Here is a 13,000-nt window from a genome sequence, read left to right as displayed (position 1 = left end):
GTGATAGTGATTGTCTCAAGGTTCTCCCTTCCCACATTCCTGTGACCAGCAATTTTTGGCATGGTTTTTGTGTCTTCCACTGTGAAGACCGAAGCAAAATAATTATTTAAGGTCTCAGCCATTTCTACATTTCCCATTATTAAATCCCCCTCTCATCTTCTAAGGGACCAACATTTACTTTAGTCACTCTTTTCCATTTTATATATCTGTAAAAACTTTTACTATCTGTTTTTATGTTTTGCGCAAGTTTACCTTCGAAATCTATCTTTTCTTTCTTTATTGCTTTCTTAGTCATTCTTTGCTGTTGTTTAAAATTTTCCCATTCTTCTAGTTTCCCACTAACCTTGGCCACCTTACACGCATTGGTTTTTAATTTGATACTCTCCTTTATTTCCTTGGTTAGCCACGGCTGGTTATCCCTTCTCTTTCCACCCTTCTTTTTCAATGGAATATATTTTTGTTGCGCACTATGAAAGAGCTCCTTAAAAGTCCTCCACTGTTCCTCAATTGTGCCACCGTTTAGTCTGTGTTTCCAGTCTACTTCAGCCAACTCTGCCCTCATCCCATTGTAGTCCCCTTTGTTTAAGCATAGTACACTCGTTTGAGACACTATTTCCTCACCCTCAATCTGTATTACAAATTCAACCATACTGTGATCACTCATTCCGAGAGGATCTTTTACTAGGAGATCGTTTATTATTCCTGCCTCATTACACAGGAGCAGATCTAAGATAGCTTGCTCCCTTGTAGGTTCTGTTACATACTGTTCTAAGAAACAATCCCGTATGCATTCTATGAATTCCTCCGCCAGGCTACCCCGTGCGATTTGATTTGACCAATCGATATGTAGGTTAAAATCCCCCATGATTACTGCCGTTCCTTTTTCACATGCCTCCATTATTCCCTTGATTATTGCCCGCCTCATTGTGAAGTTATTATTTGGGGGCCTATAAACTATGCCCACCAATGACTTTTTCCCCTTACTATCTCTAATCTCCACCCACAATGATTCAACATTTTGTTCATTAGAGCCAATATCGTCTCTCACAACTGCCCTGATATCATCCTTTATTAACAGAACTACCCCGCCTCCTTTTCCTTCTTGTCTATCTTTCCGAATCGTCAGATACCCCTGTATGTTTAATTCCCAGTCTTGGCCACCCTGCAACCACGTTGAGGTGAAAAGGACTGCTCTTGCCATCAAGGCAACATTTGACAGAGTGTGGCTTCAAGGAGGCCTAGTAAAATTGAAGTCAATGGGAATCAGGGGGACAACTCTCCACTGGTTGGAGTCATACCCCGCGCAAAGGAAGAAGGTTGTGGTGGTTGTAGGTTAATCATCCCAGCCCCAGAACATTGCTGCAGGAGTTCCCCAGGCCAGTGTCCTAGGCCCAACCATCTTCAGCTGCTTCATCAATGACCTACTCTCCATCATAAAGGTCAGAAGTGGGGATGTTTGCTGATAACTGCAGTGTTCAGTTCCATTCACAACTCCTCAGAAAATAAAGCAGTCCATGCCCGCATGCAGCAAGACCTGGACAGCATTCAGGCTCGGGCTGATAAGTGACAAGTAACATTCGCGCCACACAAGTGCCAGGTAATGATCATCTCCAACAAGCGAGAGTCTAACCACCTCCCCTTGATATTCAACAATATTACCATCGCTAAATCCCCCACCATCAACATCCTGGGGGGAGGGGGGGGGGGGGTCACCATTGACCAGAAATTTAACTGGACCAGCCACATAAATACTGTGGCAACTCGAGCAGGTCAGAGGTCGAGTATTCTGCGGCGAGTGTCTCACCTCGAGACTTCCCAAAGCCTTTCCACCATGTACAAGGCACAAGTCAGACTTAATACTCTCCACTTGCCTGGATGAATGCAACTCCAAGTACACTCAAGAAGCTCGACACCATCCAGGACAAAGCAACCCGCTTGATTGGCTCCCCATCCACCACCTTAAACATTCACTCCCTCCACCACCGGCGCACCGTGGCTGCAGTGTGTACCATCTACAAGATGCACTGCAGCAACTCGCCACGGCTTCTTCGGCAGCACCTCCCAAACCCACCTCTACCACCTAGAAGGTCAAGGGCAGCAGGTGCATGGGAACACCACCACCTCAAAGTTCCCCTCCAAGTTACACACCATCCTGACTTGGAAATATATCGCTGTTCCTTCATCATCGCTGGGTCAAAATCCTGCAATTCCCTCCCAAACAGCACTATGGGAGTACCTTCACCACACGGACTGCAGCTATTCATGAAGGCAGCTCACCACCATCTTCTCTGAGCATTTAGGTATGGGTAATAAATGCTGGCCTTACCAGCGATGTCCACATCCCACGAATAAAAAAAAATGCCCAAAAAAGTGAAGAATTCATAATTTTAGGCAAACCATAAAATGTCAAGTTGGTATTCGAGGCTCGCTGGGCTGGTTTATTTTAAGTTTTAGCTTATGCACTATAAGGCTGAGGCCGAGTTCAGTAATAAGGCTATTTAAACTTTAAGTTTAATACAATAACAATAACCTGCACAATTCCACAATTAAAAAAATAACTTTACTTCATTTCACCAAATTTTCCTTTCCTCCAACTTCCTTTGGGTTTTATTTATTAAGAGCATTTCTGACTTAAGAAAAGATTTGGTGATGAAGTGGTGACCCTTATGAAGTAGGTGAAGCGATCTGAAATTACCGCAGGGAGATACAGTAGTGAGCAAATGCTTCACCTTCCCTGCCCGAGCAAACCAGGAGCCATAAAATCTAAAGTTATGAATCCCAGTGTTGTTTACAATGCTTCACTGTTTTACAATTATCAGTTTGTCAAGAATGCTACAAGTCAGCTACTTGTACTGAGAGAACATAAGAGACATGTCTCGTATAGTGGATTTTAAGAGAGCTCCATAGGCATAAATTGTGACAGTATAGTATTCACCATCAGAATGTGCTAATATGGTCTGTTTGTTCTCCATATCCCTCCCTCCCTTTCTCCCACCCCTCTCACACACACACATATAACACACACAACAAAGAGAAAATACCCTTATCCAGAAAAACCAGATGCCCATGTTTCGGATTCCTGCCATGGAAGTGAAGACTAGGTACATTGTAATGATAGCAATTAGGATGTAATCCAACGGGAAAACCTGAGGAGGAAGGAAAAGACAGAAGGTGGAGTCTGTGTTTATAAAAATAATTTGTAACTATGGTTACATACAATTAAACTGCAACAAAACTAAACAACAGTGTTGTCATGAATAGTGTCACACCATTTAAAACCCATGTTAGCTAATGTTTGAAAATGTAGATTCTTTGGGCCCAAGTTTCCACAAGAAAAAAAACGGGCGCCCCTCCGAGCTGGGCGCCCGTTTTTCGTGCCTAAAACGGCGCCTAAAAAAATCCTCGGTATTCTCCACCGACTTTCAGGTCCTGTGGCACTCGGCGCAGCCAGCACGAGCTGTGGGGGGGGCGGAGCCAGGTCCCTGCGCTGAAAACAGTGCCGGGACCTCTGCACATGCGCGCTAGTCGGCACGCAAGTGCAGTAGCTCCAGGCGCCGAACTGTGTGGGAGCGGCCCGAAGCACGCAGCCCCTAGCCCTGGCCGAATGGCCTCACTGGGGCTGCGTGAATAAGGCTCCTCCCACGGCCAGCTCCTGCTCCCCGCCCGACCAGACCCGACACTCGCCGCCCCCCACCCCCCGCCGACCGGACCCCCGCTCCCCCCCCGCCCCAACCGAGACCCGCTTCCCCCACCCGACCCGAGGCCCGCTTCCCCCCCCCCGCCGACCCGACCCGACACCCGCTTCCCCCCCCCGACCCGAGGCCCGCTTCCCCCCCCCCGCCGACCCGACCCGACACCCGCTCCCCCCCCCGACCCGACACCCGCTTCCCCCGACCCGACACCCGCTCCGCTTCCTCCCCCCCCGGACCCGACACCCGCTCCCCCGACCCGACCCCCCCCTCCTCCTACCCCCCTCCTCCCTCTCCCCCCCCTCTCCCTCTCCCTTATAAATGTTTATTCAGGTTGGATTTATTTGTATAATATTTGTAGAAGTATAAATAAGGATTTATTGTCGAATTTAATGACTTCCCTTCCCCCCCACCTCGTTCTGGACGCCTAATTTGTAACCTGCGCCTGATTTTTTAATGTGTAGAACAGATTTTTTCAGTTCTACAAAAATCTTCACTTGCTCCATTCTACTTTAGTTTGGAGTACATTTTCACTGTGGAAACTTTGAAATCAGCCGTCAGTGGCCGGACACGCCCCCTTTTGAAGAAAAAATTCTGTTCTAAACTAGAACTGTTCGACCTGACTAGAACTGCAGAAAAAAAAATGTGGAGAATTGCGATTTCTAAAATAGTCCGTTCTCCACCAGTTGCTCCTAAAAATCAGGCGCGAATCATGTGGAAACTTGGGCCCTTTGACTTAATTGAGACTTTCACAAAGCATTGACTGTACCTTTAATAAGTAAAAGTCCACTGGAAGATACATCTATGCAACCGTTAATGTAAACAATTTACTTGCAAGTGGAATTCCAGTGAGTCTTCAATAATCTGACATTTGGAAAGTATTCATAAAAATGAGTCATATTTCTTGGGAATAAAGATAAACACTGAAGCAATGGACACGTGACTAGACAGAAAAACACTATCATTTTTCGCATCAAAACATTGGCCCTGAAGACAAAATAAACACAGACTTCAGCAGCAAGTCGTGAGGAGAACTCAATGCCTTCTGAAGAGCTAAGTATTTACAAAGCTAAAGACTGAAACTGTGCGTGAGCCTTCCAGGAACACAAAAGCATCTTTAAACAGTCATGTAATAGAAAACTCTCAACCTCAAATACCATCCCACAGACCCTGGTGTGGCCACCAGATCATTACAACCAAGGTGGTGAGCTGTAGGGTGGGTGTGGGTGAGAGGTGCTATAAATGCAGAGAGGAGCACTTTGCTTTCTGTGCAAGTATGCTACTTCTTAAAAATAAAATACATATAACTGCCTCTGAATCTTAAATCAGAATCCTCACAGGTGTGGGACGATTTAGATGTTCAAGTTAAATAGCTTTTGACAATATCAGTTATTACCATTTAGTGTCAATTTTTCTGGAATCAGGGTGGACTAGGCAGTAAATTTTCAAATAGTAGCATCCAAAATAGACCAAGAATGTCTTAGGTTCCATTGCTAGTCTGAGGGATCCTATAGTTAGCCTTGACATCCCAGGTGGGAAAGAGGGAAAACAGAGGTAAAGCAGTTAGGGTTCCTGCTCGATTGCTATCCAGTGACATTTGCTTAGCTAGTGCCGCCTCTCATAGAAACATAGAAAATAGGTGCAGGAGTAGCCTGCACTGCCATTCAATGAGTTCATGGCTGAACATGCAATTTCAGTACCCCATTCCTGCTTTCTCACCATACCCCTTGATCCCGTTAGTAGTAAGGACTACATCTAACTCCTTCTTGAATATATTTAGTGAGTTGGCCTCAACAACTTTCTGTGATAGAGAATTCCACAGGTTCACTACTCTCTGGGTGAAGAAGTTTCTCCTCATCTCGGTCCTAAATGGCTTACCCCTTTTCCTTAGGCTGTGACCCCTGGTTCTGGACTTCCCCAACATTGGGAACATTCTTCCTGCATCTAACCTGTCTAAACCCATCACAATTTTAAACGTTTCTATGAGATCCCCTCTCATTCGTCTGAACTCCAGTGAATACAAGCCCAGTTGATACAGTCTTTCTTGGTATGTCAGTCCCGCCATCCCGGGAATCAGTCTGGTGAACCTTCGCTGCACTCCCTCAATAGCAAGAACGTCCTTTCTCAAGTTAGGAGACCAAAACTGTACACAATATTCCAGGTGTGGCCTCACCAAGGCCCTGTACAACTGTAGTAACACCTCCCTGCCCCTGTAGTCAAATCTCTTCGCTATGAAGGCCAACATGCCATTTGCTTTCTTAACCGCCTGCTGTACCTGCATGTCAACCTTCAATGGCTGATGTACCATGACACCCAGGTCTCGTTGCACCTCCCCTTTTCTTAATCTGTCACTATTCAGATAATAGTCTGTCTCTGTTTTTACCACCAAAGTGGATAACCTCACATTTATCCACATTATATTTCATCTACCAAGAATTTGCCCAATCACCTAACCTATCCAAGTCACTCTGCAGCCTCATAGCATCCTCCTCGCAGCTCACACTGCCACCCAACTTCGTGTCATCCGCAAATTTGGAGATATTACATTTAATCCCTTCGTCTAAATCATTAATGTACAATGTAAACAGCTGGGGCCCCAGCACAGAACCTTGCGGTACCCCATTAGTCACTGCCTGCCATTAACTCATACTCTTTTGCTTCTTGTCTGCCAACCAGTTCTCAATCCACGTCAGCACACTACCTCCAATCCCATGTGCTTTAACTTTGCACACCAATCTCTTGTGTGGGACCTTGTCAAAAGCCTTCTGAAAGTCCAAATACACCACATCAACTGGTTCTTCCTTGTCCACTCTACTGGAAACATCCTCAAAAAATTCCAGAAGATTTGTCAAACATGATTTCCCTTTCACAAATCCATGCTGACTTGGACCTATCATGTCACCTCTTTCCAAATGCGCTGCTATGACATCCTTAATAATTGATTCCATCATTTTACCCACTACCGATGTCAGGCTGACCGGTCTATACTTCCGTGTTTTCTCTCTCCCTCTTTTTTTTTTTTTTAAAAGTGGGGTTACATTGGCTACCCGCCACTCCATAGGAACTAATCAGAGTCTATGGAATGTTGGAAAATGACTGTCAATGCATCCGCTATTTCCAAAGCCATCTCCTTAAGTACTCTGGGATGCAGCCCATCAGGCCCTGGGGATTTATCGTCCTTCAGTCGCATCAATTTCCCCAACACAATTTCCCAACTAATAAGGATTTCCCTCAGTTCCTCCTTCTGACTAGACCCTCTGACCCCTTTTATATCCGGAAGGTTGTTTGCGTCCTCTTTAGTGAGTACCGAACCAAAGTACTTGTTCAATTGGTCTGCCATTTCTTTGTTCCCCGTTATGACTTCCCCTGATTCTGACTGCAGGGGACCTACGTTTGTCTTTACTAACCTTTTTCTCTTTACATATCTATTGAAGCTTTTGCAGTCCATTTTAATGTTCCCTGCAAGCTTCCTCTCGTACTTTATTTTCCCTGCCCTAATCTCTGGAAAAGTTTGGTTTTGGCTTTGATGATTTCATGGTGAATAGCTCAGATAAAATCCCAACCCATGGTCAGAAATGAAAAATTACCAATACCATCAGAAGAAATGCTAGGGGAGAAAAACATTAAAGCAAAAGGGGAGGATTACCTCAGTGAAATATATGGCACAACAAATAATCACATTTCTTTTTTTTTTACGCAAAGAACCTACAGTACTAAAACTATTTGCAAAATAGTGAGTACGATACACCCAGAAGCTGCCGAGTGGTTGAAACCTTTGATACTCAAGATGAGATGGCAGTCTTAAAAATAGTAATCTCGTGTGTTAGTTTTAATTTTAAATATATAGGCTGTGGCATTTGAGGCTCACTTTGGTTTCGTGTTTAATCACTGACAAACCGAGGGTAAAGGAAGATGTGGCAGCGAAATCAGATGGACTTCAGACGAGGGTATTTAAAGGTTTGGGTAGCAAAGGTCAAACATGTCCTTGTCACTATCTTTAGGGAACATTAGAAACAGGTGTAGGGCTGAGGATTGGAAACTAACATAACATTAATCTTTAAAAAATGGTCTGGGGTGATCCAGTGAACCAAACATCTGCTGTGGGTCAAGTGTTAGAAGGCATCTTGAAAGAGGGGTTAATGAAATATCTAGGTAGGTACTGGCTGATAAGAGGAAGCGGTCATGGACTTGACGTCGTGTAGGGAGTTGTTTCTGACCAAATTTATTGGAGTTCAAGGAAACGAAGGACCTTGGTGTTACAGAAATTCAATGGATGTGCCGGGTAGTCTACACTTAATTCAAAGTTGGTTAATTCAAATTAGCTGATAATTCAATGTTTAGCATTCATTTCCACTTTGCTGGGTTATTAATGTTGCTTAATTCAGTTTACTGGATAATTCTTTTTTTCTTCAATGCAAAAAACCTCCTCAACTGCCAGTGTTCTAGATTTAAATGTAGTGAGACTTTTGATAGGTTGCCACTCAAGTGATCAGCCAACAAGGTCAGGAAGCATGAGGCGGGGCAGGGGAAGGGGCTAAACCAGAGAAAGAAAAGGGAGGGTATGAAATTGAACTGCACTAAGGTAGTAAGAGATCATTAACCACTGGATCACTGCTGGGGCCACTACTGTTTACAGTTTGTATAAACAATTTGGAGCTGGGACAGAACCAAAGCTGTCTTAAATTTTGCAGAAGGACACCATGGTGGGAAATGGAGAAGAATGGGGATTCAAACAATAGGGAGCATGCAAACAAAATACAGTGAGATCTCGATAGATTGTGGAAGTGGGTTGATCTGTGGCAAATGGATCTTCATGCAGACAAATCCATGGCAAGTATACCAGGGAAGGAAAATAACAGAATATAAACTAAGCTACAGGAAATAACGCAAGATAGGATCTAGCGCACTGGTGCATTGAAACCACCAGCAGCGCGAGACACTCGTAAGGATCGAATAGCTCAATAGAAATAAGTCAGTAGCTGATTACAGGAGAATAATCAGTATATATTGCAGCATTTTACTGTGCAATGTACCAAGTAGTCGTGCACTGTGTTCATACTTACTATCTGTAGAACAAGCAATAACTCATTTAAAGGATTTGCCAAGTTCGTTTCAAATATTATAAATCCAGAATCAAAACCCATTGAATGGAGTGCTTTATCCAAGCTGTAAGATATTTGAACAAAGAAAAACAGTTTAACCTCTGAACCTCTACAAATGGTTGAGAGTCCTCTTTTCCTAAAAACACATTTCAGAGCACAAGTATACGATCATACAGCATTACATCTTGAAGAAGCTGATGAGTCAGTGAAGCATCATCAAGGATTGCTCAAAACCCAAGCATTCTTTTACAGTAAGTTAACATAACCCATTTATTGCTTCTACCGGCAAAGTTAGCCAAACTAATAATGCAACGCACAAGGACAAAAGTCAAGTTTGACAGGCAAATTTTAAAAATGCCAAGTTATAAGAGTATGCCTTGCTAGCATCTGATAGCAGTCAGATAAAGGCGTTCCTTTCAAATGTATATACAAAAACTTACATAAATCATGCTAAAAGAAATACCAATAATGCAATTAGTTGCTACCATGTTGTAGCATTCGATTTCTATTTATAAACCTTACGCGCTCCTACATTTCCCCTTTTCAGAATGGGACAGCATTTAGGCAGCGATTGCTTTCCTATAAATAATCAAATGGCGCTTGAAAATCTGACAAGGTAGATTTTTGTTCCTATAGGATGGAGTTATGGGGGTGGAAATTCGTTAGCTTCGCACCCCTGGAAAGGGTTGGGAACAGGGGCGCTAAAGGTGTTCGGAGTCACGAGCGCCGGCATTCATGCCTCTCGGCACACATTCAGTGTGCCGGTGGTGCTGACCAGTATCGCCCGGGGGCGTCGAGCCGGTGTTTAATGCCCCCAGATTCGACATCGCAAGGATTTTTGTTTGGCGCTGACCCTGCAGTGTCCCGTAGCGCGCCCGAGTGGGACCGCCTGAAAAACCAGGTGGTCAGAGCTATCCTGTGAGGGAAGGAATGAATACATCAGGTAAGTGTGATTGTTTTTCTTTTGGCAATTTATGTTTATGTGGGGTGAGAGCAAGGTATTGGGAATGTTTTTGGTGTTTTTTTTGCTGATTTTTTTCTTCACAGGGAAGCCTCCCTTGGAGTGCTCGAAGGCCGGCTTTTAGTTTGGGATTTTCAGTTGCTCAGCCGGCCTAGCATCCTAAGAGAGGTGTGGAACGCCTCCACACTCAGGGCCCAGCTGATAAATTTTGTGGCTGCAGACGCAAACCATTTCCGTTCCGCCGCCATTAGCGCCCTAATTAGCCTCAAACCGAATTTTCACCCTTTAGTGTCAAAGCACCACTAGTGCTGGCAGGATTAAATAGCAGACATAGCTTTTACCTATTAGAAGTAATAGAAGCAGACACTAGTGTTACGTTTTAGGCACTAAACAATGTTGCAAAAGCATTACTAAATTGTGAAAACAGGAAATAGACATGACAAATAGGAAGTCTCAAAAATATATGCGTTTCTATAGCTAAATATAAAGAAAATTCCCATTTATAATGAATCATTACTAACAGATCAACTAGGAACTCAAAAATGTCAAATATTGAAATACTAGTGGGCTTTAACTTCAGTGTTAGAGAAGGTGGAAGGAATTGGTGATGAGGGTACAGAATTTGTGGTGGGGGCAAGATGATGGGTTTAGTTTTCCCAATGTTTAACTGGAGGATATTGCAGCTCATCCAGGACTGGATGCTGGACTAGTAGGCTGGTAACACAGAGGCAGTGGAACGGTCGAGAGGTAGTGATGTAGAAGAACTGGGTGGCATCTGCGTACACGTGAAATCTGACCCCATGCCTGCGGCTGAGGTCGCCAAAGGGCAGTATGTCCTTGAGGAAGAGGATGGGGCTTGGAGATTTGGGAGGTTACTGTGGGGACCAGAAGACAAGTCTTTGCTGGAAATGCTCTGACTACGATTGGATACATAAGATGGAACCAAGTCAGGGCAGTCCCTTTGATCGTGGACAATGGAGGAGATGCGCCAGAAGAGAATGTGATCAACCATGTCAAAGACTGCAGCGACTTAGAGAAGGACAAAGCGGGATATTGCATAATGGTCACGGAGAATGTTATTTCTGACTTTAATTAGGGTCATTTCAGTTCTATGTTAGGACTTTGGAGAAGAAAGATAGGTTGGAAATGGAGCAGCAGTTTAGGAGAGAGAAATCGGGGTAAGTTTTTAAAGAGGATGGATGCGATGTCAGCGGTTTTGAAAGGGAAGGTGACAGAAGGAAAGAAGGAACCACTTACAATTTCAATTAGCATGGAGGCCACAGCAAGGGAAGTTGGGTTGGCAGGTGTATCATGGGAATGGGATCAAGAGGTAGGTCTCATGGACAAGATAAGTTTGAAGGCGGCATGGGGGAGGGAGGGACAAGATAGGAGATAAATTAGAAAGAGCCAACAACCCCCACTAGCAAACTACCAAATTATCAATCCTCAACCCACGCTCAACAACCAAACTAGCTTTTGGTACCAACACCCTTCCCCACCCCCAAATTTTGACCCCCAATAACACTCCCCATTGCTGCATTTCCCGTTCCAATATAACCGCACCCTGCTAACCCCTTGCCCCATAACTCTCCCGGCTGCAGTTGTTGCTCAGAGACTACCCCTACCCTTCCTTAGTTCCCTCTTTACAGCAACTCCCCCCGCCCCCTCACCAACTGCAATTCCTATCTACAGGAACCCCAAAAGGCCAGATCTCTCTCCCCTGTTGGCTGACTGTTCCTTTGCTCAATACCCATATCCATCTGAATGGCTGATCTGAATTTTGCTTCTTCAGTACTCTCTTTCTGTCTCCCTTCCCTCCTCCCCCTCGCTTCTCCTTTACCTGCCACCTCCTCTCCCCCTCTAAAGTTTCCCTCCGCTCCGCTCCACAAGTGCTTCAAATCTGTCCTGCTCCCGTCCCTCAAAAAAATTAGATTTGCGTCTCAATAAATAAAGGCCATTATTAATGTTTTATACATGTTGAATAATTGCCATGCTCTACATCTCTACCATTTCCTCACAGTGGTATCAATATTGGGCCAACATCTATGTTTTCACTACTTTTGAACTCGTGTTGAAGGGACCACATCCATTAGACTCAATACAAAGTAAACTAAACACAGTTCAATTTACAGTAAAGCTTATTTGGTCTGTTCTTGATGGAAAGGTTCAGCTATAAAAATGTAGGTAAAAATATTTTTTCAAGTCATTATTCTAAAATACCCATCAGCTTCTGTAAGAAAGGAAACAGATAACTTACTTTGACAGAAAGAGAGCAACAATGAACAGAAGGGCCACCAAGATGAAAAATATCCCCAGACCAATCTGCAAAATAGGAAACAATCTTAAGTTCACATCCCATGATAAGACACCCATAATATTTCATCTAGAACATAAGAATATGACAGCAGCTGCAGGAAATCAAAATGCAAACAAGGTCAAGTAGATCGATCAGAGAAATTGAAGAGTGTTGTAAAGCATCATTTCTTAGCGCTGACAAGGGATTGCTTCTTAAACGCTGCGAAGCAGATACTTCAATGAATGCAATATTGGATTTAGCAGTTAACCAAAAATGATTAGAAACTAACAAGTGAATAAACAATTGTGTTCTAGTGCTCAATGTGTAGTTACATTTTGACAGCTTTGCCTGTGATCAGATGCAAACAGTTTATAAAACCAAATTTGGGAGAAACTGAAAGCACACAATGGGTTCTGAACCAAATAAATTGATGGGATGTCGAACTTAAATGTAAATAAATGAAAGACTATGCATGTAGAACATATATAGGGATCGGGGTGTCACTGACCACACAGTCTGATCAATGTAAACCTGTTCACAAGGCTAATTAAATATGGGAAGAATCTGTAAATCAATTAATTCCAAATCAAAAAAAGGTATTGTAACAATACATAGATTACCAATGCATGACACTATATTTTCAATGCTGCATGCAATTTTGGGTCCTCTACCTACATAAGGATATTAATGCATTTGCAAGTGTTTACAGACAAGCAACGAGGGTGAATTATGTGACTTAGACCTCTAAGTAATGAGGAAAAACTTGGCAGAGTTCTCCCGCCGACACTATTACTTCATCACAACAATCAACTCCACCTATTAATCCTTCTGCTTGCCCCACCATATTTTGCTCTTCATCCTTGATTTTGACGGTCAAGCTACACTGCATGTACCATGCCAGAAAACCTTACATTACATGTTCGGTCATGAATAGCCGCATTGGTATCTAATT

The 13,000-nt window shown here is 43.6% G+C and overlaps 1 protein-coding gene across 1 annotated transcript in view; it reads right to left on the bottom strand.

The window, feature by feature from the left end:
• Window positions 1-13,000, bottom strand: part of lmbrd1 (LMBR1 domain containing 1) — a 263,585-nt gene that overhangs the window by 69,329 nt on the left and 181,256 nt on the right. Inside the window, exons 10-12 of the mRNA XM_070884860.1 lie at window positions 12,010-12,074; window positions 8,753-8,855; window positions 3,042-3,146 (exon numbers count right to left, since the gene is read on the bottom strand). Coding sequence (XP_070740961.1) covers window positions 3,042-3,146; window positions 8,753-8,855; window positions 12,010-12,074 — 273 coding nt within the window. The remainder of the gene's footprint in view (window positions 1-3,041; window positions 3,147-8,752; window positions 8,856-12,009; window positions 12,075-13,000) is intronic.

This window comes from Pristiophorus japonicus, chromosome 7, assembly GCF_044704955.1.
Source record: "Pristiophorus japonicus isolate sPriJap1 chromosome 7, sPriJap1.hap1, whole genome shotgun sequence".
Lineage (NCBI taxonomy): Eukaryota > Metazoa > Chordata > Chondrichthyes > Pristiophoridae > Pristiophorus > Pristiophorus japonicus.
Note: the sequence above shows the minus strand (reverse complement) of the source record. Positions and strands in the feature narration are given on the sequence as shown.